Raw genomic sequence first — 25,984 nt, forward strand, 5'->3', positions numbered from 1 at the left:
GAAGGGGGTTGTGTGTTGATTGGTTCCCCACACAAGTGTGGGGACCTGACCCAACACCCCCCTGCTGCCTGATCGCTCCATGAGAGCGACAGTGCCGCGTTAACCCCTTCAATGCCGCGATCGCGGCATTTAGGGGTTAATTCCCGTTTTGTACGGGGCTCTGCTGCTGGTGCAGGCAGACCAGCAACAGCAAAAACGAGCCCCCACAAGCCCTTTGATGATTCCTGTAGGCATGGAAGCCTACAGCAGTCATCAGAGACTCCCCCTGCAATGGCTGGTCTATAGACCAGCAATTGAGTCCCAGCTGCCAGAGGCAGCTTCAGGGACAGGGGAGAAGGTTCTTTGGTGTCCACACTCATGTGGAGACCAAAGAACACCAGCCCCAACACCCCCCTGCTGCCTGATCGCTCCATGAGAGCGACAGTGCAGCGTTAACCCCTTCAATGCCACACTTGTGTATGACACATTCGTGGCATTGCAGGGGTTAACATTTTTCCCCACAAGCTTGTGGGGACTAAATATCAGTCAATGCTGTGCTCCAATGGAACATCAGCATCGAAAGAGTTAAAAAAAAAATAAAAAATTAATAATAAAAAAAACAGCACTGACCTGAAAGTCCAGGGTGCTTCCAGGTCAAACGCTGTGAGTTTAGTAAGTGGGCTGATGATGATCAGATCACTCCTAACCAACTGTTAGTTTAAAAAAATCCTGGCTCCTAACTTTTTTACCTGGCGCCTAGATTCACAACAAATTTGTCAAGCCCTGCTATATACTGAGGCAGACATTGACGGGGGTACAGCATAACACCTAAAACTATATACTGAGGCAGACATTGACGGTGGTACAGCATAATCCCTATCACTATACATTGAGCCAAACAGTGATAATAGTGCAGCATAACTCCTATCACTATATATTAAGCCAACCATTGATGTGGTGTAGGCCTACCACTTCATTGTCTGGCTTAGGGATGCACCGAAACGCCAATTCTGGACTGGAACCGAAAATGACCCCCCCCCCACCATAAAAAAAATCTCATACTTTTATTTAAAGTAAGTAACACAGCAAAATAGGACAAAAAAAATTCAATAACAATATTAATATTTTATTATATATTTTTTGGTATTTTTTTCTGTCTATTATTTTTGTGGTAATTAAGCAACTGAGTCTAGCCACAAGGGCCCTGTGGTTTTTTAGACTGACAGTTGTGATTTTATTAAAAGTGGTTTTTATACTGTCACATATATTTCTAGATTTTTCTTATTTCCCTAAACTGCTATTTCCAAATGTCATTGTGGTTTACTGAGGACTGATACAATTGTTTTAATATTATAATACAGTTGCAAACTAGACTTTGTTGCTCATCCTCCTCTTTACTTCCTAATTTCTAGAGCTCTAAATGTAGTTGGGACAAAAACATTTGATTGTGGAGTTCTGTGCAAATTTGGTTCCGTTTATGGTACAGATGTGAGCAAGGGAGTTTACTCTTTTATAGTACCCAAAGTCTTGGGACACTCTTATCTGATTATACATTTAAGATGCTTCAAAAGCTTTACTTCCCAAGTTCATTTCAAGATGGAGAGAGTATAATCTACCCTAGACCATTTGTGTGTTTAATAGACCACAAGGATGTGTGTCAGCACATTACAGATCTTTGAGAGTGGCCCTACATGTAGGCAACAAGTTTCTACATATGCAGTTTCAGCGTTTGCCTTTACCCCTCAGAATAATAGGAAAAAACATTTTTTTATTGTTTGTTCCACGTGAATTTCTGAATCTAAAGGTATTGTTCCATCTAGTGTGCTGAATTAGAAACTAAATGAGCGTTAGAAATGTAATTCCCAGTACTACTGAAAACCAAACCTTTTCCAGAAAGAATTGGTAAATCATGTACAATGTTGCCAGGAACGCTTATTTGTCATGGGACACAAAAGCTGACAGGTTGTTAAGAAATAAATTACAATGCACATAGCCAAGCTCCAGTGAGCGAGCAGCAAACAATACAGGACAATCCAACAGTCATTAAACACCTGAAAAGAAAATGACCACCTGCCTAATATTGCGTAGGTCCCCCTTTTGCCGCTAAAACAGCCCTGACCTGACATTGCATGGGCTCCACTAGACCTCTGAAAGTGTGCTTTGGGATCTGGCACCAAGACCTTAGCAGCAGATCCTTTATGTCCTGTAAGTTGCAAGGTGGGGCCTCTGTGGATGCATCCTGGTGCCAAGTGTTCTCCAGGTAAGCAACGCACCCGCACCCGACCATCAAACCAGGCAACCTTCTTCATTGCTCCATGGTCCATTTCTAATGCTCAAGTACCCATTGAATGCAGTGGACAGTGATCAGCATCTCAACAAACTGCAGCGCACTGTGTCTTCTGACACCTTTCTGTCAGAACCAGCATTAACTTTTCCAGCAATTTGATATACAGTAGCTTGCCTGGACAAAATGTTTGCTTGCTGTCTAACATATCCCACCCACTGACAGGTGCCATGATAAGAAAAGAAGTGCTATTCACCAGACCTGTTAGTGGTCAAAATTTTACGGCTGATCGCTATATATATATATATATATATATATATATATATATATGTATATACACATTTTGTAAATCAGATTTTTATTGTTTTGTACAGGTATAACAGGGTGGCAGTGAGGGGAAAATAATAATGGACTTAAAGAACATTCTTGTGATAGCAATAAAATGTATAAACCAGACAGCCGGGACTACCAGCATATTTTTCCTTTTTTTTAGAGGGCACATCAGCAGAACTGAAGGAAAAAAAAACTTTAAATGGTAAGCGTTTTTTCATCCTTATGTTTAATTCCCAGAGTAATTAATTTATTACAAATATTAGAGAAGTATTAATTTTCCTCGTAAAAATATTTAACTCAAATTGCAAGAAATCACATGTATATTCTCTTTTTGAGGAAGTGGGCTTACTACTATTTATTATGTTACTAAAATTTAATATATTGAATATATCAATAATTTCCATAAAGAAACATGTCAACTTAAAAAAAAGTGACATAGATTAACTTAAAAAAATACATGTGTTGCTTAAATTTTTGGTAATTTAAGATATTTGCAGTATAAGATTTGCAGCAAGTTCTATTGTCTCTTCTTCTAAGAATATGCCAAATCCCAGAATGTAACTGCCTCCTTCCTGACTTGATTATTAATTTATTTTCATTTTTTTTCTGGTACCGGAAACAACACAAGGTTTAGCGTGAAATGTGATTTAGAATATTAACTACCGACACGGAGTACATACACATGTGCAAAATTAATACTTACATAAGACAGACCACTTACATCAATGTTAGCAAAGATGTCAGCGGAATATATATCCCCTATTTATCAGAAGTGAATGGAGAAAGTCAGTGTTTGCACATATGTTGAGTTAAACTTTTTTTTTTCTTTAGGTACACTACCACAAAGTAAAGTGTCAGCAGTAACAGACAGAGAATTACACCCTAGGTAAGTATGACACCCTATAGGAAAAAATATAAAAACATGGCAAGGAAATGTTATGTAGTCTTAGATGTAAATAGCTTGGCCACAATCTATTAAAAGTAAGAGTGAAAGTTCTTTTAGAGTCCTACTTCATTCTCATTAAGGTAGAATACACAAGCTATAACAAATCCTGAAGTGTTGGACAATTTGAATATGTTCCTAAAGTAAAAAAAAATGGTTGATTTTGACACCGTGAAACAAATGGTATTAGGCTCACTTACTGGCATTCTTGGCAAAACCTTTAAAAGGGTGTTAAACTTAGGTAGGAGAGGAGATGACAAGTTGATATTTTGATTTTTAGGGAAATTGTAACTTGAAATGACACGCCAGTATGCAGTTATGCAGACCTTACTTTCAGTTGCACAACTTGTCAACAAGATTAAGTTTAAGAGGAAGGGAGAAAAGTCAGAAAATTAGTTATAAGTTATGTAGGTTTTGACACCATTTACAATTTGACACTAATGCACTAAGATCTATCCCTTACTTTTGTACTAACACTAAAACACAGATTGAAAAGCAAAAGTGTAACGGAAATTACCTAAAGTTTTCTTTCTTTCTTCAATGTATGACTTTGGACATTATCATGTACCATTTGAAGCAATGATCCTATCAAATGTCTTTCTTCTTATTTGCCGTTTGGTGGTCTCGGTAGAATAAGAGGTCATATGAAATAGAAGAAGTTGAAGACCATTAAATCACTTGCAAAGTCATCACTTTTGAACAACTCTATTACCTATATATTTCCATATATAGGATGTTACCTGTTCAAAGATTTTAAAAGAATGGTGATCAGATTGCACAAGAAATCTGCTCTGATTTTAATGCAAATACATATATATATATATATTTATTTATATTTGAAAGTGTGCATAAATAACACATTTCCTTACAGCCCCAACTCATGGCAAGCATTATGAAAATGTATCCATCACTCCCTAGACTTGGGTCAGTCCTCTGAGGCCAATAAGTGGATCTTCCCACTCTAACAATAAAATGTCCAGTAAAGTGCACATTCTGTGTAGACTAACTCCTTTTTTTTCTGAAACATCATTCCAAGTGACAATTACCATTGCCTCAATGTCCAGTGTGTCTATTGCAAGCTGTTATTACAGGTGCATGTGTCATGAATTCTTCTTTATTGAAATGTGACTTGTGGCCAAAGTAACATTTCTACGCAGGCACATTTCTCGACTTTCATTTGCATACTTCTTCTTTAGTATGTGTAATCAATCAAACTCTTGACCATAGTTGTTAGCAGCAGAACTAAGCTTTTGCAATTGTTATTTTTCACACTTTATTACATCATGGGTTTTCACAAATAGGAGGCTGATCACAAATTGCTGAAAATGATGACATGGCAAAACAAATGATATCTGACCTGTGAGAAATAAATACTTGTTCATGTGAGTAATCTAATTGTTTGACCTATGTAGGTGTGCTGAATACAGCTCGACCTGCATGGGTTTTATTACATATACTCACACTCATTTGTTACATAAGTTGGATGATGCAGACAATGTAGAATACTGTAAAATAGTGTATAGAATTCATGTCTAAAATAAATTGTATTATACCTGTGATTAACACTTGCTACAATTTGCAGTGACATACCCTTTTATCATGTTTAGGGTGTGTTTTTACATGTTTTATTGTTAAACTATGTTACTTTTAATTATATGTGAAATATTATAAAAATATATTTAAAAATAAATAGACTTAACACTGAAGAAATGCTTAAAAATATTTGGACCCTATGTTAAAAACAGAATAAGAGCCTTAATGGCATCTTGTGTTAGGAAGGGATGAATGTGGGCAATGTTTTTAAAATGGAAACAGCAGTTTTTTGGAAAGCTAGCATTGGAGAGTAGGAAGATTAGAAGTTTGGTTTTCGAAAGATTGAGTTTAAGTAATCATGCTGACATCCAGTCAAAGAGGCAGCGCAGTTAGTTACCTGATCTAAGAGGGAGGGATCAGGAGTGGATAGGTAGCTCTTGGTGTCATCAGCATCCAGGTGGTATTCAAAACCAAAGGTTGGGGTTAGATTGCCAAGTGAAGAAGTGTAGAACAGAAGGGGTCCTAGAGCTGATCCTTGGGGTACACCAACTGAGAGGGGAAGTGTTACTGGAGAGGGAGGTGCTAAGGATATGATCAGAAAAGGTAGGTTGTGAACCAGGAGAAAGCAGCGTCATGGAGACCAAAGCAGCAGAAAGGCACTGTAGGATTAGCATAGTAGTAGGAGGAGTATTAGTAGTAGTGGCCCTTGCGTTTAGCAGTGAGTAGGTAATTAGTAACTTTATATTCAAGACCTCTCCACCCTGACATGCTGTCAATTAACTTCTGTGCCACATCCTGACTGAAGGCAGCCCATTCTTGCATGATCAATACTTGGAGTTTGTCAGAATTTATGGGTTTTATTTGTCCACCCGCCTCTGGAGGATTGACCACAAGTTCTCAATGGGAGTTTCCTCGCCATGGACCCAAAATTTCGATGTTTTGTTCCCTGAGCCACTAAGTTATCACTTTTGCCTTTTGGCAAGGTCATGCTGGAAAAGGCATTGTTCGTCACCAAACTGTTCTTGGGTGGTTGGGAGAAGTTGCTCTTGAAGGATGTGTTGTTACCATTCTTTACTCATGGCTGTGTTCTTAGGCAACATTGTGAGTGAGCTCACTCCCTTGGCAACCCCACAAGTGAATGGTCTCAGGATTCTTTACTGTTGGCCTGACACAGGACTGATCGTAGCGTTCACCTTGTCTTCTCCGGATACGTTTTTTTTCGGATAACCCAAACAATCGATAAAGGGGATCGGAGAAAATAACTTTACCCCAGTCCTCAGCAGTCCAATCCCTGTACCTTTTGCAGAATGTCACTCTGTCCCTGATGTTTTTCGTGGAGAGAAGTGGCTTCTTTGCTGCCCTTCTTGACACCAGGCCGTACTCCAAGAATCTTTGCCTCGCTGTGCTTGAAGATGCACTCACACCTGTCTGCTGCCATTTCTGAGCAAGCTGTGCACTGGTGGCCCCCTGATCCTGCAGCTGAATCAATTTTAGGAGACGGTCCTGGTGCTTGGTGGACTTTCTTGGGTGCCCTGACGCATTCTTGACAAAAATTGAACCTCTCTCTTTGAAGTTCTGGATGATCCGATAAATTGCAATCTTTCTAGCAGCAATATCCTTGCCTGTAAAGCCCTTTTTGTGCAAAGCAATGATGACAGCATGTGTTTCCTTGCAGGTAACCATGTTTAACAAAGGAAGAACAATGGTGTCAAGCATCACCTTCCTTTTTAAAGCTTCCAGCCTTTTATTCTAACATTATCAGCATAACAGAATGATCTACTGCCTTGAACATGTCAACACTCTCATCTGTGTTAACGAGAGAACCACTGACATGATGTCAGATAGTCCTTTTGAGGCAGGGCTGAAATGCAGTGGAAATGTTTTTTGGGGATTAAGTTAATTTACGTGGCAAAGAAGGATTTTGCAATTGATTGCAATTCATCTGATCGCTCTAAACAACATTCTGGAGTATATGCAAATTGCCATCATCTAAACTGAGGCAGCAGACTTTGTGAAAACTAATATTTGTGTCATTCTCAAAACTTTTGGCCACAACTGTACAATCTGTACAAGAAGCTTGGAGGCGAGTTAGATGGTTGATAGTATCAATTTTATTATTGAAGTATGTGGTAAAGTCAGAGGTACTAAGGTTATTAAAAAAGGGTAGTTGTGATAGAGCGAAGAAAGGAATTTAAAGTACCTAAGAGGTGTTTCGGATTATGAGGCAGGGAAGAGATAAGGGAGGTGAAGTATGTTTCCTAAGCAAGGGTGAGAGCAGAGTAGTAGAAACGTAGCATTAATTTATCGTGCAGAAAATCAGACATAGAATGAGACTTGGGCCAACCATGTTTAGAAGTGCGGGAACAATATTGAAGGTGTCTGATCAGTGCCGTGTGCCAGGGTTGAAAACGTGAATGTAGTGAACAGTGACTAGTAGTTGGGGTTACATCCTCAAGAGCAGATGTGAGGGTGGAGTTATCCAGAGAGGTAGCAAGATTAGGGCTGGACATATTTGATGTGGGAGAGTAGAGGGGGTAAATTGGTTGAGAATTTCTGAAGATTGAGAGGGCTAAGGTTTGTGGTTAGGGGAGAAAATGAAAAAAAGGGAAGGTGGGAGAGCAGGAAAGGAAGGGATGGTCAGAGAGGGGAAAAGGGGAATTAGAGAACTAAGTGAGATAGCGCATGCTAGGGTGTAACCATCATTCTAAATAGGGCTGTGTGAGATCAAAAGAAGAGGTAATGGAAATGAATTTTGAAGTCACAGGTTACAAAGGGAGGTCTACTGGGATGTTAAAGCCTCCAAGTATGACAGAGGGGACATCAGACAAGATGAAGTGGGGAAGCCATGATGAGAATTGGTCAAGTAAGATATTAGCAGGACTAGGGAGATGGTTTATATAGGGCTGCAACAACTAATCGATAAAATCATTGCCAACGAATTTCATTATCGATTAGTTGAGTCGATTTTTATCGGTTATAAAATGAGGGTTTTTTCAGAGCAATTGCTCTGAAAAATACCCCTCGTTTTATAATCCATTTAAGTGACTCACAGCAGCAGCTCCTACTTACAGTTCCTCCCTGCAGTCACTGCCGATTGGCCCGCCCACTTCCTTTTTCCAGTCTCTCCCTGGAGTCGCTGCCGATTGGCTCCAAGGAGGGACAGGGAGAAAGGGGCGGGGCCAATTGGCAGTGACAGGGAGAAAGAAAGGGGCATGGCCAAAGTGCCGATTGGCCCCCCCCATTTGCTATACTGTCGACATGGCTCAAGAACTCATCTAACTGGTGAGTATAAAATTAATATTTGGGCTGTTGAAAGTTAGGTGCAGTTATAGTTAATGGGGTGTTTAGGGTTAATTTAGGGGTGGTTATAGTTAGTGGGGTGTTTAGGGTTAATTTAGGGGCGGTTATAGTTAGTGGGGTGTTTAAGGTTAATTGTGGTTGATGGGGTCTTCAGGGTTAATTTAGAGACAGTTGTGGTTGATGGGGTGTTTAGGGTTAATTTAGGGGCAGTTGTGGTTGATGGGGTCTTTAGGATTAATTTAGGGGCAGTTGTGGTTGATGGGGTCTTCAGGATTAATTTAGGGGCAGTTATGGTTAATGGGGTCTTCTCTTCAGGGTTCATTTAATACTGAGGGTTAATTTAATTAAATAAAGTTAACTTATCGTGCAGTTAGAGGTAAAGGGGGGCAAACTGAGCTGAATCTAAATCCTGGGGGCAGTGAAGATTAACCCAGTACTTATTTATAAAAGTATTGTGTCTGTGAACGAGTCTGCAAACCTATGAGTGCACTATGGCATATCAGGGGGGTATACAGCATACCTGGGGAGGACGGATTGACATATCTGGGGGTATAAGGCATATATAGGGTATATAAGGCATATGTGGGGAGGGCAGTGTGGCATGTCTGGGGGTATGATTTCTGGGAGGCAGTGTGGCAAGCCTGGGCTGAAATGTGCTGGGGGGGGCAGGCTGGGAAATAAAAACAAGAAATGTATTTTTATCAGTTTGTTTTTTACAGCCTACGTTACTTTATTAAATTATTTTAAATAAATGAAAACATTTACATTTTTTTATCCGATTAATCAATTAACCCCTTCGCGACCTTTGCCGGTTCAGGACCGTCATAACAAGAAGGTCACTAAATGACCTTTGACGGTCCTGAACCGTCAAAAAATTAAATAAGCTTAGAAAGTGATCAAGGATCACTTTCTTCGCTTAAACGGCCTTGCTGCAATGCCTCGATGTCGAGGCATTCAGCAAGGCCGAGATCGGCATCGGGGGCCATGTCTGGCCCCTTCCCGGGGCGTCAACAGCCGCCATACATTGTATGGCGGCGGACGCCCGTTTTAAAAGCGTTTAGGAGGCGATCAACGATCGCCTCCTAAACTTAAATGGTGTCGCTGGAATGCCTCGATCAGGAGGCATCCAGCGACACCAAACACTTACCTCTGGGTGGGCTGTGACCGCTCCGGAGAGCGGTCACAGCCGCCGCTGCCGGTGATCTTCGCCATCAAGCAAGATGGCGGCGGCCCGGGAAATAAAACAATAAAGACGAAAAAGTTCGCTAGAGGGTCTCCAGACCCTCTAGAGAACTGGCTCCACTTGCTGGTTGAATACAGGTACTGCATTCAACCATGCAAGTCAATGGAGCCCAGCTTTCTAATCACTATGTGATTAGTAAAATATTCAAAAAAAATAAATAAAAAATGGAAAAAAAAAATTAAAAAAAATGTGCTAACATTTAAAAATAATTATGCAGTGATGTCACTAGATGAACCATCCAGTACCAGCAAAATGTGTAAAAAAAATATAAAACAAGTATTAAAAAAATAAAATAAAATTAAAAAATAAAGTTTATTATTTTGAGCAAGTGCTAAAATTTCTCAAAAATCTCAACAAAGAGTTAAAATAAAAGCACTTCAAATACCCAAGGGGTGTCTAATATATAAAAAAAATGGCTGATGGGGTAAATTGGAGTGGCCTAGCTCAAAGATAGGGCATAGGTACAGACTGACCAAAATGGAGAAAAAAAGCGCACTTCCCAAATGTGGCATTTTAAATCTGAAACAACCCGACAAACCCATGCATGTCGGGTATCACTGCACTCAGGAGATGTCCCTGAACACACATTGGCGTGTTGTTTGACAGTGGCATATACCAGAACCTGTATATCTTTAACTAAAGTACAATTTGTGTGAAAAAAAATTAAAAAAAATTACTATTACAAAGTTTGACAAAGTGTAGTTCTATAATTGGTGCATGGAAAGGGTTAAAATAACAGCATTTGGAATACCCTGGGGTGTCTAGTTTTCAAAAATATATGGTTTGAATGGGTTAAATTGAGTTAACCGGCTTCAAAGATGTTCCAAAGAGGAGATGGAGGCAGACTGACCAGATTTGTTAAAAAAGATTTGGAAATCATAAAACGCTGCTTGTACTTATTGCCCTATAACTTACAAAAAACAGCAAAAAAACATAAAAACATTGGGTATTTCTAAACTCAGGACAAGTAGTAGAATCTATTTAGCTAGTTTTTTACTTGCTTTTTTAGGTGAGTAAAAGATTTTTCAAATAAAAGTCATAAAATGTGTTTTTTTTTTTCAATTTTGCACCATGTTTTTTTTATTTTTTTTATAGTAAATAAGATGATACGATCAAAATAATGGTATCTGAAGAAAGCCCATCTTGTCCTGAAAAAAACAATATATAACTTATGTGGGTACACTAAATGGGTGAGGAGAAAATTACAGCTGAACACAAGCACCACAAAAGTGTCAAAACAGCCTCGGTCCCACAGGGTACAAAACGAAAAATGAGCCCGGTCCTTAAGGGGTTAATCGAAAAAATAATTAGCCAACTAATCGATTATGAAAATAATTGTTAGTTGCAGCCAGGCCCGGACTGGGACAAAAAATAGGCCCGGGCATTTAAGCCTGAGCAGCCCATATTTATTTATTTATTTATTGTTAAAGCCCACCCTTCATGTACCATCTTTGCATTTAATCATTCACACAAATCATTAACACATTCATTAATGCAGTCTCACAAATCATTCAAGCAATTCATCCACACATGAATTCATTAATTGTCATACGCATTCACACAATTCATCCACACATTTATTCATTCATTCTCATACGCATTCACACTACCCCCTCTCATCATCTTATCTGCCCCTTCTCACTATGTTCCCCCTTTTCACTATGTAACCCCCTTCCCCACTTCTCAATATGTACCGCCTCTATCTATCCCCTCTCCCCCTTTCTCACTACCTAACCCCCCTCTGCCCCTTCTCACTGCAGCCCCTTCCCTCACCCTATTTACCTTGTTGCCAGAGCAAGCAGCAACTGCGACCGCGCCTGTGGCAGGGCAGGATTGACTTAGGGGCTGATGGAGCTGCAGCTCCAGGCTCCTACCTTAAAATATGCCCAGTCAGGACCGGACTGACTGGGCCTATATGGCCGCATTAAGGCAGAGCCCCTTAAGCCCGCCGCAACTGCAACCGGGTCCGCCACTCTAAGGCAGAGCCGGCCTTAGGTGTTCTGGCGCCCTGTGCAGACTACTCCTCTGGTGCCCCCCCATCCCAAAAAAAGAAAGGAATAAAAACTTGTAACAAAACTCCCCTTTCTCACTATCTATCCCCCTGTATCACTATCTACCACCTCTGCCTCTTCTCACTGTTATCATTATATACTGAGGCAGACATTGACGGTGGTACAGCATAATACTTATCACTATATACTGAGGCAGAAATTGACGGTGGTACAGCATAACACCTATCACTATATACTGAGGCACACATTGACAGTGGTACAGCGTAATCCCTATCACTATACATTGAGCCAGACATTGACAATAGTGCAGCAAAACCCCAATCACTATATACTACGCCAAACATTGTTGTGGTGTAGGCCTACCACTTCATTGTCTGGCTTAGTAGTAGGGATGCACCGAAACGAATTCTGGACTGAAACCGAAAATGCAGCATTTACCTGTCCGAAACCGAATATGACCTCCCCACACCATAAAAAAAACCCTTTTATTTAAAGTAAGTAACACACCAAAATAGGACAAAACAATTAAAAAACAATATTATATGTATATATATATATATGATTGTTAATAGCAATCACATTCCTATCATGCCCAGGCATACCCAGATTCCAGGATGTACTCGCAGACTTGGCATGATAGGAGTATGATTGCCCTATCTACCCCTTCTCACTCCCTTCTGCCCCATCTACCCCTTCTCACTCCCTTCTCCCCTATCTACCCCCTTTCCCCCGTCTCACGCCCTTCTCCCTATCTACCTCCTCCTAACTATCTACCCTCTCCCTCTTTGAAGTTCACTTACCTTTCAGGAGTCCTGCGGTGAGGGTGCAAGGCCTCTGCCTCCCAGCTCTGCCACTGTATGGAACAGTATAGAGTGATGGGAGTTATGATGTACTTTTAGAGCATAATTAGATCATGAAAAAGACATTGGAAATGGTACAGCATAACACCCATCACTCTCACACACTTACCAATCCACACGTATATACCAATCCACACGTATATACCAATCCACACGTATATACCAATCCACACGTATATACCAATCCACACGTATATACCAATCCACACATATATACCAATCCACACATATATACTAATCCACTCTCACTGAATATTTTCCTACCTTTCCTCTTTTCTCCTTACAGCTCCTTTTCCTCCTCTTCTTCAGTTCTTCTGTCTTCTCTGTCTTCTTCCGGTTCAGAGGGCACGGACAGCGGTGGGCGCGGCTTCAGTGTTGTGCGCCGGGATCTAACAACAAACCCCGGCGCACAGCAGCTGTTACCGCGCGGATCACAAGGGAGCGGTATCGGAGGTCTTTAGCAGACCTCCAGCTCCCTTGAGTGATTTTAAGCCGGGTTGAACCCGGCTTAAAATCACTCAAGGGAACCGGAGGTCTGTTAAAGACCTCCGATACCGCTCCCTTGCGAGCCTGCTCCTCCAGCGGCGGACATTACTGTCCGTCTCTGGAGGGGTGCCGGGTGCCGCAAGTTGGCACCCGCTGATGAGCGGCACCCGGTGCGGACCGCCCCCTAGAGTGTGACGCCCTGTGCGGTCGCACACCCCAAAGGCCGGTCCTGCTCTAAGGGGCCGGGAAGCCCCCACCAGGGCCGGCCTTAGGGGTTTGCGGCCGCACAGGGTTTAAATTAAAACATCGGGGTTTTTTTTCAACTTTATTTAACATCCTCCATGTTAAATAAAGTTAAAAAAAACTTTATTTAACATGGAGGATGTTAAATAAAGTTAAAAAAACCCCGATGTTTTAATTTAAACCCTGTGCGGCCGCAGACCCGTAAGGCCGGCCTTGGTGGGGACTTCCCGGCCCCTTAGAGTGGCGGACCCGGTCGCAGTTGCGGCGGGCTTAAGGGGCAGGTGCCCCTTATGCCCTGCGTTAATGCGGCCGTAGGTAGGGTAGGGGCCTGGAGCTGCAGCTCCATCAGCCCCTAAGTCAATGCGGCCCTGCCGTGTGTGCCCGATGGCCAGTCCGGGCCTGGTTGCAGCCCTAGTTTATAACAGCAATGCTTGCAGTGATGAGATAAAATAACCAGAGGGCATGAATAGCAAATGAGGAGGAGGGTTATGGAACAGAGGAAAAAGGCTGAAAGCTGCAAGTTGTGAAGAGTAGGAAGCCTTCACCACCACCACCCTTTCTGTCATCTGGGAATGTGAGTTAGATCCAGGCCACCATAGAAGAGAGCCCTTAGCCACACCACCTAAACTAAAATGCCCCTTCTTGGTCATTTCAAATGTTTGAATGTTACTTTAACCCCTTAACGACAAAGCCCGTACATGTACGGGCTTGCAGTGCAACATGATAACGACAAAGCCCGTACATGTACGTGTACATGCTGTTAAATAGCTGCATCGCGGCAATCGCTGCATTTTCGTCACGATCGCCGGCTTTGCAGCATCCACGGAAGCCTCACAAGAGAGGCTGACCGTGGATCCGGGGAGGAAAGCCCTCCCCGTGAGAAAAATGGCCGCCGCCGCACCGATCATCAAAGATCGTGGCGGCGCACGGCTAAAACAGCTTAGGAAGCGATCGGAATCACTTCTTAAGCATAAACTGTGTTGCTGACTTGCCTCGATATTGAGGCATGTAGTAACACAACCCCCCTACCCCCATTCACAAGATGGCATCAACAATGGAAAAAAATAATGAGTTCACAGTGGGTCTATCCAGGTACTGCATTCAACCATGCAAGGTTAATGGAGCCCAGCTCACTAATCAGTGAGATAAGTAAAAAAAAAAAAAAAAATGAAAAATAAAAATGTTTTTTTTTTAAAAAAAATATGGTAACATTTAAAAATTCCCCACTGTCACTAAAAAAATAAACAAAAATATTTTTTTTATGAATAAGTCCTACAATTCACGCTATAGCTTCACAAAAATTCCCACATTGGCATTATAAATGCCCATAGGGTGTCTAGTTTTAAAAAATGTATGATTTGATGGGGTAAATGGGGTAAGATGTCCCAAATATGGGACATGGGGGCAGTAGGACCAGATGTCTAAATGGCAAAAAATACACACCTCACAAAGGTGGCCTTTTACCTCCCAAATAACCCAACAAATGTGGGGTATCACTTCGCTCAGGAGATGTTGCTGAACACATACTGGGGTGTTGTTTGGCAGGACATATACCAGGTGCGGTAAATTTATACCTGAGTACAACGTGTGTGAAAAATGAAAAAAAAAGCAAAAAACCATAAAAACATTGGGTATTTCTAAACACAGGACAAATAGTAGAATCTATTTAGCAGGTTTTTTCATTCGTTTTTGCAGATGAGTAAAAGTTTTTCATTTAAAAAGTGAGAAAAAGTATTTTTTTTTTTAACAGAAAATCACCATATTTTATCATTTTTTTTATATAAAATTAGATGATATGATAAAAATAATGGTATCTAAAGAAAGCCCTGTTTGTCCTGAAAAAAACAATATATGATATGTGTGGGAGCACGAAATGAGAAAGAAGAAAATCACAGCTAAACAGCAACACTGAAAATTTTTAAAAGAGCCATTGACCCACAATATACTACAAGTAAGAAACAGTATTTTCATTAAGGGGTTAATGATGAACAATTGTGTACATTTTTTCTTTTTTTTTAGATATCAACACCGTTTATTGACAAAGCAGATGATAAAATGACAGTGGACATATCAAGTAAATCGGTACAAAGTAGGACAAAAGCAACATGAGTACAAAGTTGCAAAGGAGCATACAAATGCGGGTCACATAGCGCCAGCAAATACATCAAAAACTGCAATAGGCAGAGACACAATAACCGAGCCGTTGTTATCTGTAACCGCAGAACGACCCAGCAGCAATGCAGCGAGCAGTAAAGTAACAAAATAAACATTATAGCAATACGCATGTTACAATGTCGTTATTCCAAGATAAACAGTGAGTGGAAAAGAACAAACAAAAAAGAAAAAACATAACCATGCTCCAGGGAAATAACACATCCGAAAACAAAATGTATAGTAGCGCAGACCCAAGGGCCCAAAGGCGGAAGACTAGGAGAGTCCCGAAAGTAATATCGACCCACCAGCCACACCGTGAGGCGGCCATAATTAGTGCGAAAGATAAAGGTCCACTACGCGAGGAGAGGAGACGAAAGTCGACCATGGGAGCCATTTGAGACCATTGGCATATTCACGGCCCTGAGCAGAGGCCACCAAGTCCTCCATGTGAGACAGAAAGTTAACCCTCGCTACCCAAGCAGATAGTGGGGGGGGGCCGCGGGTTTTCCAGAACCGGGGGATAATGGCCTTCGCCGCTTGAATCAGGTGTATGGTCAATGATTTTTTTATAAGAGGTGAAGGAGGAGTGTGTGTGGTGTAAGAGGAGACCCTGGGGAGAGGCCACATAGTCGGGATCTATAACATCCCGAATGACCTTCACAACAGCCTGCCAAAAAGGACGGATATCAGCGCAGTCCCACCATATGTGCCTATAGGTGCCGTCCTCGACCCCGCACCTCCAACAAAGGGGGGAAATTTGGGGGAGAAAACGATGCAATTCAGCTGGAACTTTGTACCAGCGGGACAGGAGCTTGTAGTTACACTCCTGTACCAGACTGGCAATGGCACCTTTGTGAGTGAGCTGTAATATCTTGTCCCAGTCAGCATCAGACAAGGAGATTTGTAAGTCCCGTTCCCACAGACTGAAGTAAAAGGGCTTAGAGTGCCCATAGGCCTCCTGCAGCAGAGAGTATAGCCGAGATAGCAAATGAGCGGGTTCAGAACCCAACAGGCAAAGTTGCTCAAAGCCCGTTAAGGGCCTAGTGAGCCGGGTGTCAGGCAATAAAGAAGAAATATAGTGCTTGAGCCCATGGTATGCTAAGGACAACAGGAAGGACGGAGTGCGAGGGTGTAAGAGGTCAGCAAGGGAACGGAACGCGCCCGACTGCAAGACGTGGCAAAGCCGCAAGGTCCCTGTCCGCGTGGAAGTGAGTAATCGAAGCACGTCCTGAGGGACATGAATAGGCAAATCAGGATTGTGTGTCAGTGGGAGAAGCGGGCTCGGGACGGAGGTGAGGGCAGTTCCCCTCACTACTCTACGAAAGGCCTTCAAGGTGGCCGAAATAGTGGGGTGATGAGGGAGCGTGCAACCCCCAGAGCCATGTAACAACCAAGGGGCTGCAGAGAGATCAGCACCAAAAAAAGAGTCCTCCAGTTGGGTCCAGAGCTTGGGGACCGCTATCGACCACTCCACCACTCTACGTAAATGGGACGCCAACCAGTACCACTCCAGATTCGGTAGAGCCATGCCACCGTGCATTTTGGACCGAGAAAGGTGACTAAAGGACAAACGAGGAGTCCTCTCCCCCCAAACAAAACGCGTAAAAACCCTATGGCAGGCACGAAAAAAGCTCCTGGGCAGAAGTACCGGCAAACATTGAAAAAGATACAGAAATCTTGGGAGGATGTTCATCTTAATTACCGCTATACGGCCAAACCAGGAAATATGGGGTACAGACCACCTGCGTAAGTCCTGGGTCACGGTAGTCAATAATGTAGAAAAATTTAGTGGAATAACCTGGGAAAGATCGGACGGGATCCATAAACCCAAGTATTTAAAGGCCACGTCCTTCCACTTAAAAGGAAAAGAACGGGACAGGTACAAACGCAATTCGTCAGGAATGTTTACGCCAAGAATTTCTGATTTCTGTAAATTAATTTGGTAATTAGAAAGAGTATTAAAATGTTTTAATTCCGAAATGATGTGGGGCAAAGAAAAAGAGGGATTGGTGATCATACACAGCATGTCATCAGCATAAATGGCAATTTTGTGGGTGGTGGAAGCAACAGTTAACCCAGTGATCAAATCGTTATCCCGTAGCGCCTGAGCCAGGGGCTCCATCGCCAAGATAAACAATAATGGGGAGAGAGGACACCCCTGTCGCGTGCCATTCCGCAGGGTAAAGTGCTCCGAAAGGATGCCATTAATTTTTATGTGAGCCGAGGGGTTAGCATACAAGGCGGTGAGTAGGTTAAAGAAAGGGCCCCGGATGCCCAACTTCTGTAAAACCCGAAACAGAAACACCCAGGAAACCCTATCAAACGCCTTTTCGGCGTCCATAGAGACCAAGGCGCAAGGGACGTTGTGGGCGCGTGCATACGCGATGAGATTAAGTGTGCGGATCGAGTTGTCTCTGGCCTCCCTCCCCGGCACAAAACCGACCTGATCCCTATGAATAAGGGAGGGGATGTAGCGTTGCAAACGAAGGGCCATCACCTTAGCTAAAAGTTTTATGTCCGTATTAATCAAGGATATGGGGCGGTAATTGGCGCATAAATCCGGATCCTTGTCTGGTTTGAGGATGACCGAAATATGGGCAACATTGGACTGGGGATCAAGCTGCGCTCCAGCGGCCAAAGTATTGAAAAGAGTGACTAAATGCGGGCCCAGAACGGGAAAAAACTTACGGTAGTACCCAGTGGTGAAGCCATCCGGGCCAGGGCATTTGCCACGAGGGGTGGATTTTAACGCTGTCTGAATCTCATCCCCGGTAACAGGGGCATTTAAAAAAGCTAACGCGTCCCCGTCCAAGCGCTGGGGTAAAAATTTCCCTAAATAATCCTCAATGCGACGTAAGTGGTCAGGGGAACCAGCAGCCGGGGGAGTTAAATCATAAAGGGCCTTGTAATAGGAGTGAAAACATTTGGCAATGTCATGAGATTCATAGTGAAGAGATCCGTCTGGGGATCTAATTTTGGGAATATAAGAGGAGGCTCTTTGGACACGCAAAGCTCTGGCCAGTAATTTACCTGATTTGTTCCCCCATTCATAGAACAATTTCCTAGTCAAAAGAAAATGTCGTTTTGTAGTGCTATCGAGAAGGGAGGCCAGCTGATCCCGCAGGGTATGCAATTGGGCCAGAATCTCAGGGGCCAATGTGAGTTTGTGTGAGTGTTCTAATCGGTGGATCTTACGTGTGATGTCGAGGATAGAGGCCAATTTTAACCTCTTGAGAGTGGCACCAAGTTTAATCAGGTGACCACGTATTACCGGTTTATGGGCCTCCCACACCACAGGGAAGGGAAGCTCATCTGTAACATTATCCTGGAAATAATTGCGGAGATGCGTTGTAAGATCCTCAACATGGTGGGGATTATCTATTAAATTATCATTTAATCTCCAACACCAATGTTTGGGTGCACGTACCCGGAGGCGTAGTGTGAAGTGCGTCGGGGCGTGATCACTGAGGGTTTGTGAGCCGATGTCAGAATCGTGGAGATGTAGAAGGTGGTGGTGGGAGAGGAAAAGGCTATCAATCCTCGTGTAGCGGTCATGGATGTGCGAATAATAGGTATAGTCCCTAGCTGTCGGATGCTGGGACCGCCACGTATCAACCAACTGGTGAAGGTGCAGGGCCCGTTTAACTTTCTTAATGTTGGAGTAGGGAATGGATGAGGTGTGTGCGGAGGAGTCCCTATGCGGATCCAAAATCATATTTAAGTCCCCCCCAAAGACATTCAGACCATCCTGAAATGAACCAAATCGATTCAACATGCCACAAAGGAAAGAAGACTGATTACGATTAGGAGCGTAAACATTACCAATCGTGACCTTTAGGGTACCAATGTAACATTTCAGGAATATAGCCCTACCCTCAGGGTCCCTCCAGACGTCCAGGAGTTGGAACGGAAGGGATTTGTGGATAAGAATAGCAACCCCTTTAGTTTTCGAGTCAGGGGCACTTGCCAAAAAAGCGTGTTGGTAATATCTATTGGTCATACGAAACTCCCTGGTAGCTTTGAAGTGAGTCTCCTGAAGGAGAGCAACATGGGTTTTTTGGAGTTGTAAAGTGTATAAGACTTTTGACCTCTGCTGGGGTTTATTCAAACCTCTAACATTAAGAGAGGTAAATTTGAGTATGTCAGGAACCATAGGGAGAACGTCTGGAGGAACCCCGCTGGGATAGTGTCAACCCTGGAGCCAAAAAGAAAAATAAGAAATAATAAAAGAAAACAAAAAAAAACAACCACAAAAAAAAACAAAACATAACAACAAATGTATGTAACGACAGAAGATGCCGTAGCATCGAGTATTGAGCCAGACGACCTTAGGAAAGGCCGAAATCCTGTGCCTGAACCCAACGAATGGGTCAAGCCAGTAGACTCTCGGGGGGTGGGCAGAACTGCCCGGTAAGAGAGCCGCCAAAGGCGAGTGCGAGAAAGGGTGGTACGGGAAGATAGAGGAGAGGTATCCCGCTACACCCAGCCCTAGGGAGACAAGCCCCCCGAAACATACCAAAAAAAACGAATATATGTGTGCAAGTATACCCCACTAGGGACCGCTATAACGGGCGGTAAACGAGGTAGAAACAGCTACCATGCGGCAATGGAAGTGAAACACCCGTGTACAGGTAAGTGCAAGTGTAATAAGGACGATGATACGGTAAAAAACAAAAGCCGACGAGCGAAAAAAGAAAAAATACCCTGTGGAGACGACGAGGCAACAGTAGGACGAAACCGTACAGCATAGCGTCCGTGGGTCCCAATAACAATCAAAACACAGCCGAAACAGCGAGAAAGGCCCTGAGACGCAAAAAGGTAACAGAGTACCGTAATCAGTGGGTGTCGTGTGGCTTGTGCTTCTTACGCCTTTGCGGCCTGGGGGACCAATCTTGTGACGGGTCCAGCAGAGTCTCCGGTGCAGAAAATGACGGCTCCCAATCGGTGACCTCGCACGGCGGTAGACCAAGATCCTCTGTGAACTGGCGGACATCACAGGCATGTCGGATGACATGAGTAGCGTTGCCACGGCGGACCAGAAGGGCAAACGGAAAGCCCCACTGGTAGGGGATATTAGCCTCGCGCAGGGCCTGTGTGACGGGACGGAGCAGCCTCCGGGCCTGCAGAGTGAGCGGTGAAAGGTCCTGAAAAATGGTGATAGGGTGCAAGTCCCAAAAGCAGGTTGCGTTACTCCTGTAATGGCGCATGATCTCTTCCTTCAGGGGATAACTTTGAAGGCAACAAACAACATCCCGTGGGGGTGCGGATCCCGTAGGCCTCTGACGGAGAGCTCTATGGGCCCTGTCAAGATGGATAAGTGTGTCAGTCGGCCTGTTGAGAATCTTATTAAAGATGGTTTGTAGCGTCGGCGCAATCTCCTCATGAGTAACCGATTCCGGTATGCCACGGACCCGTAAATTATTTCGCCGGCCTCGGTTATCGAGGTCTTCCAATTTCCTAGTGAGTTGCACTAGAACATCTGCCTGGCCCCGCAGCTGGGAAGTCAGAGCGTCAACGGTTTTACAAATCTTTGGCTGCGCGTCTTCCAGAGAGGCCACGCGGTCGCCAATATGTCGTATGTCTGCTTGTATAGCAGAAAGACTCACGTGGATGCCTTGCGTAGCCCTGTCGACAATCGCCGCGATATCATCCTTAGAGGGTAGAGAGTCGAGCTTGTCGTGCCAAAGGCGGTCCGCCCGGTGAGTGTGAGGTGTCTGTGAGGTACCGCAGTCCTCGTCGGCCGGTTCACTTGCCTGGCTCGCGGGAGAAGATGGCGGCCTCTGCGAGGAATCGCGGGAGTCCTGGTCGGACGGCGCGGTGAAAAAGGAGCGCACAGAGGTAAGTGCGGTCCTGTCCTTGGACCCCGACGGCTTCGGGGTATTGAGCTTTGAGTGTTTGCCCATCTCGGGGGGTATAGCGGAAAACCGAAGCCTATTTACGAGCGTGGTGAGCGGGAGCCCAGGACTTATGCGTCCATCTCGTTCGCTGGTCGGCCACGCCCCCCAATTGTGTACATTTTTTAACATTAATATTGTGCATCTATTGAAGAAAAATCTGCACGTTATATCTGTGTTAAAGCAGAATTATAAATAGAGTGCACATTCCAAGTACAAACACATTTGATGTGTTGATATGGATTTTTCCAGCACAGGTGTCCTTAGGGATGTTGTTATAGTTCACAAAAAATATCAATAATTTTCACTGTCCATGGAAAGCTTAACCCCTTAACGTCCATTGCCGGGTCAGGCACGTCATGCAAAACGGTCACTTAACGACCTATGACGTGCCTGACACATTATGAGACTTAAACAAGCTTAGAAAGTGATCAACGATCACTTTCTATGCTTAAACGGTGTTTCTGTAATGCCTCGATGTCGAGGCATTCAGCAACACCGAGATCGGCATCATGGGCCATGTCTGGCCCCTCCCCAGGGCGTCAACATCCGCCATACATTGTATGGTGGCGGACGCCCGTTTTAAAAGCGTTTAGGAGGCGATCAACGATCACCTCCTATACTTAAATGGTGTTGCTGGAATGCCTCGATCAGGAGGCATCCAGCGGCACCAAATACTTACCCCAGGGCGGGCTGTACAGCCACAGCTGCACGCAGTCTTCACCATCCGCAAGATGGCGGCGGCCCGGGAAAAAAAATAATAAAGTTGAAAAAGTTCGCTAGATGGTCTCCAGACCCTCTAGAGAACTCTGGCTCCACTTGCAGGTTGAATACAGGTACTGCATTCAACCATACAAGTCAATGGAGCCCACCTTTCTAATCACTATGTGATTAGTAAAATATTTTAAAAAAAAAAGAAAAAAAGAAAAAGCTTAAAAAAAACATGGTAACATTTAAAAATTATTATGCATCAGAGGAACTATCCAGTTCCAGCAAAATGTAAAAAAAAAAGTCCAAAAAGAATAAAATAAATTAAATAAAAAAATAAAGTTTATTATTATAAGCAAGTGCTAAAATTAGCGCTGTATCTTCCCAAAAATCCTGACATGGAAAAATTTAAATAAAAGCATTTCAAATACCCAAGGAGTGTCTAATTTAAAAAAAATTATGGTTTGATGGGGTAAATTGGAGTGGCCGGGCTCAAAGATAGGGAATAGGCACAGACTTACCAAAATGGGGAAAAAAAAGCGTACTTCCAAAATGTGGCATTTAACCCCAAACACCAGACAAACCCATACATGTGGGGTATGACTGTACTCGGGAGATGTTCCTGAACACATATTAGGGTGTTGTTTGATAGTGACGTATACCTGGAGCTATAAATTTATACCCAAAGTACAATTTGTGTGAAAAAAATACCAAAAAAATACTACCACAAAGTGTGGCAAAGGCTGGTGGCAGAATCTGATGCATGGAAAGGGTTAAATACTACCATTTTAAGTACATTGGGGTGTCTAGTTTTAAAAAATATATGGTTTGATGGGGTAAATTGTAGTGGCCAGGCTCAAAGATAGGGCATAGGCACAGACTGACCAAAATAGGGGGAAAAAAGCGCACTTCCCAAATGTGGCCTTTTAACCCCAAACAGCAGTCAAACCCATGCATGGGTGGTATCACTGTACTCGAGAGATGTTGTTGAACACATATTAGGGTGTTGTTTGATAGTGACGTATACCTGGAGCTATAAATTTACACCCAAAGTACAATTTGTGTAAAAAAAATACCAAAAAAATACTACCACAAAGTGTGGCAAAGGCTGGTGGTAGAATCTCATGCATGGAAAGGGTTAAAATACTAGCATTTGAAATACCTTGGGGTGTCTAGTTTTCAAAAATATGTATGATGGGGTAAATTGAATTAGCCGACTTCAAAGATGGTCCTATTAGGACATGGGGGCAGAATGACCAGATGTAAAAGTTCCAAGTTAAAAAATGTGCACTTCCTAAATGTGGCGTTTTACCTCCCAAACAACCCGACAAACCCATGCATGGGGGGTATGACTGTACTCGGAAGATGTTGCTGAACACATATTGGGGTTTTGTTTGAAAGTGATGTATACCAGGAGCTGTAAATCCATACCTGAAGAGCAATTTTAGCGATAAAAAACACAAAATAAATTACTACCACTAAGTTTGACAAAGACTGGTGGTAGATATGGTGCATGGAAAGAGTTAAAATACTAGCATCTGAAATACCCTGGGGTGTCTCATTTTCAAAAATATATGACTTGATGGGGTAAATTGCATTGGCCGGCTTCAAAGATACCCGAAATGGCACATGGGGGGAAGAATTACCATATTTGGAAAAAATGGTTTTGAAATAGCAAAAAGCTACTTGTACTTAATGCTCCATAACGTGCAGAAAAAAGCAAAAAAAACATAAAAACATTGGGTATTTCTAAACTCCGGACAAATAGTAGAATCTATTTAGTAGGTGTTTTCATTAGCTTTTTTATATGAGTAAAAGATTTTTGGGGTAAAAGTCAGAAAATGTGTTCTTTTTTTTTTTTACATTTTTCATCATATTTTTTTTTTTTTTTTTATGGATAATATGATTAAAACAATGGTATCTGAAGAAAGCCCTTCTTGCCCTGAAAAAAACAACATATAATTTGTGTGGGTTCACTTAATGAGTGAGGAGAAAATTACATCTAAACACGAACACCGCAAAAGTGTTAAAACAGCCTCGGTCCCAATGGTACAAAAGGTAAAACACAGCCTGGTCCTTAAGGGGTTAAGGCAATGTATTCCTTTGTTCCCCTTCTGCAGTGGATGGATGCTTGTTTTTCTACTCTGTAGGGTATACTAACATTACAATACCTTATTCGAAGCTGACCTTATTGTTTTCTTAATGTCATAACTGGACATTATTTTTTCTTGAACATATAACGGACACGTCGCTGAACAATGCTTACTATTATTGGTATGCATTATTACACTGATTCTTCAAAAAAAAAAAGAACAAAGAAAACAAACCGCTGGAAAAAAATAATCTTGTTCAGATACAATTATTTTCCTCATTACGTATTTATTAATGTTTAAGCGATTCCTCTATCTGTGTATTTGTGTTTATTGCCATATTTTTCTTACTTCATTGCCAGGTCTGATTGGTTCCAAACAGATTCTGTGGTTACTGTTGTTATCTACACCAAACAAAAGGTACATTAGTAAAATATGACGCTTCATTTTATGTGCTTTAATCAAGTGTAATTAGGAAGATCACTTTGAATGTATTCTGGAAAATATCATCTTCCAGTTGGTTTGCACTTAATACTATGTATTTACTCATGTATACTACTCATATTTTTATGTTTTTATGGCACTTAAGAGTGAGGGTTTTTTGTTATACATAAGGACAACATGTACCGTATTTGCTCGATTATAAGACGAGGTTTTTCCAGAGCAAATGCTCTGAAAAATACCCCTCGTCTTATAATCGGGGTCATCTTATAATCAGACCTGAGGTCTGACTATAAGACTTAAGATCCAGATCCCCCGCAGCGATGCAGGGGACCTGGATCCTCCTGTCCCCCCCCCCAACTTACCGGTAGTTTTGAGTCCCCCGGTGCTTAGTCCGGGCAGCGTGTAGAGCTCTCTGACAACCAGGGAAGGTCTGCGCGATGGACGCAGACAACCCCTGCTGCTAGCCGCACCTCCTCCCAGCTGCAGCGGAAGTTGTCTACGCGAATCGCGTAGAGCTCTACACGCTGCCCGGACTACGCCCCGGGGACTCAGAAGCTCCGGTAAGTTTGGAGGAGGGAGGGAGTGTTAAATGGGGGGCATAAGGCATTTCTGGAGGCAGAGTGCTCTGTGAAATGCCTTTTAACCCCCTTAATGCCACTCTGCCTCCAGAAATGCCTTTTAACCCTCTATATGCCACTCTGCCCCATAATATGCCTTTTAACCCCCTAAATGGCAGAGTGGCATATAGGGGTATAAGGCAATTCTGGAGACAGAGTGGCACATAGGGGGTCAAAAGGCATATCATGGGGCACAGTGGCATTTAGAGGGCTAAAAGGCACATCATGGGGCACAGTGGCATATAGGGCGTATAAGGCATTTCTGGGACAGAGTGGCAAGCCAGGGGGCAGATGTGCATAACTGCAGGGGCAGGTTGAAAAAAAAAAGGAAATAAAAACAAAATATTTTTCTCAGTCATAGCTTTTATTAAAAAAAAAATGTTCACATAGTTTTAGGGCTGAAACAACAAATCGATAATAATCGATAACGGAAATCGTTGTCAACGATTTCGGTTATCGATTAATCGAGTGATCGATTCGTTGTTGCAGCACTCAGCTCGCTTTACCTCCTCCGCGAGCGTTTCTCCGCTTCTGCTACGCGCTCTGCAGTCTCTGTCTTCAATGAGTTACGTGACCTCTCTGATCGCCGGATGTGACGCGCTTCAATTAAGAAATGGTGTTGGTCTGCTGTATAAAGTTACTTGAAGGTTGGAACGAGTCCATAGCTGAGGTAAGTGATTCTCTATGTGCGAGTGTCTTATGTGCGAGTGTCTGTGCAAGGCAAAGTGAGAGTGGGGGTGCAGGGCAGAGTGGGAGACTGGGTGCAGGGCAGAGTGGGAGTGCAGGGCAGAGTGTGGGTGGGAGTGCAGGGCAGAGTGGTAGTGTGGGTGCAGGGCAGAGTGGGAGTGCAGGGCAGAGTGG

General features: G+C 43.0%; 1 protein-coding gene across 1 annotated transcript in view; it reads left to right on the forward strand.

Moving 5' to 3' along the window:
- Positions 1–25,984, forward strand: part of LOC149302477 (cytochrome b5 reductase 4-like) — a 72,811-nt gene that overhangs the window by 18,387 nt on the left and 28,440 nt on the right. Inside the window, exons 5-7 of the mRNA XM_089482658.1 lie at positions 2,757–2,798; positions 3,428–3,482; positions 24,425–24,482. Of these exons, the coding sequence (XP_089338784.1) occupies positions 2,757–2,798; positions 3,428–3,482; positions 24,425–24,482 (155 nt within the window). The remainder of the gene's footprint in view (positions 1–2,756; positions 2,799–3,427; positions 3,483–24,424; positions 24,483–25,984) is intronic.

The sequence above is a fragment of the Sceloporus occidentalis genome, unplaced genomic scaffold (assembly GCF_023333645.1).
Source record: "Sceloporus occidentalis isolate IW3139 unplaced genomic scaffold, rSceOcc1.0.p SCAF_19, whole genome shotgun sequence".
NCBI classification, from domain to species: domain Eukaryota; kingdom Metazoa; phylum Chordata; class Lepidosauria; order Squamata; family Phrynosomatidae; genus Sceloporus; species Sceloporus occidentalis.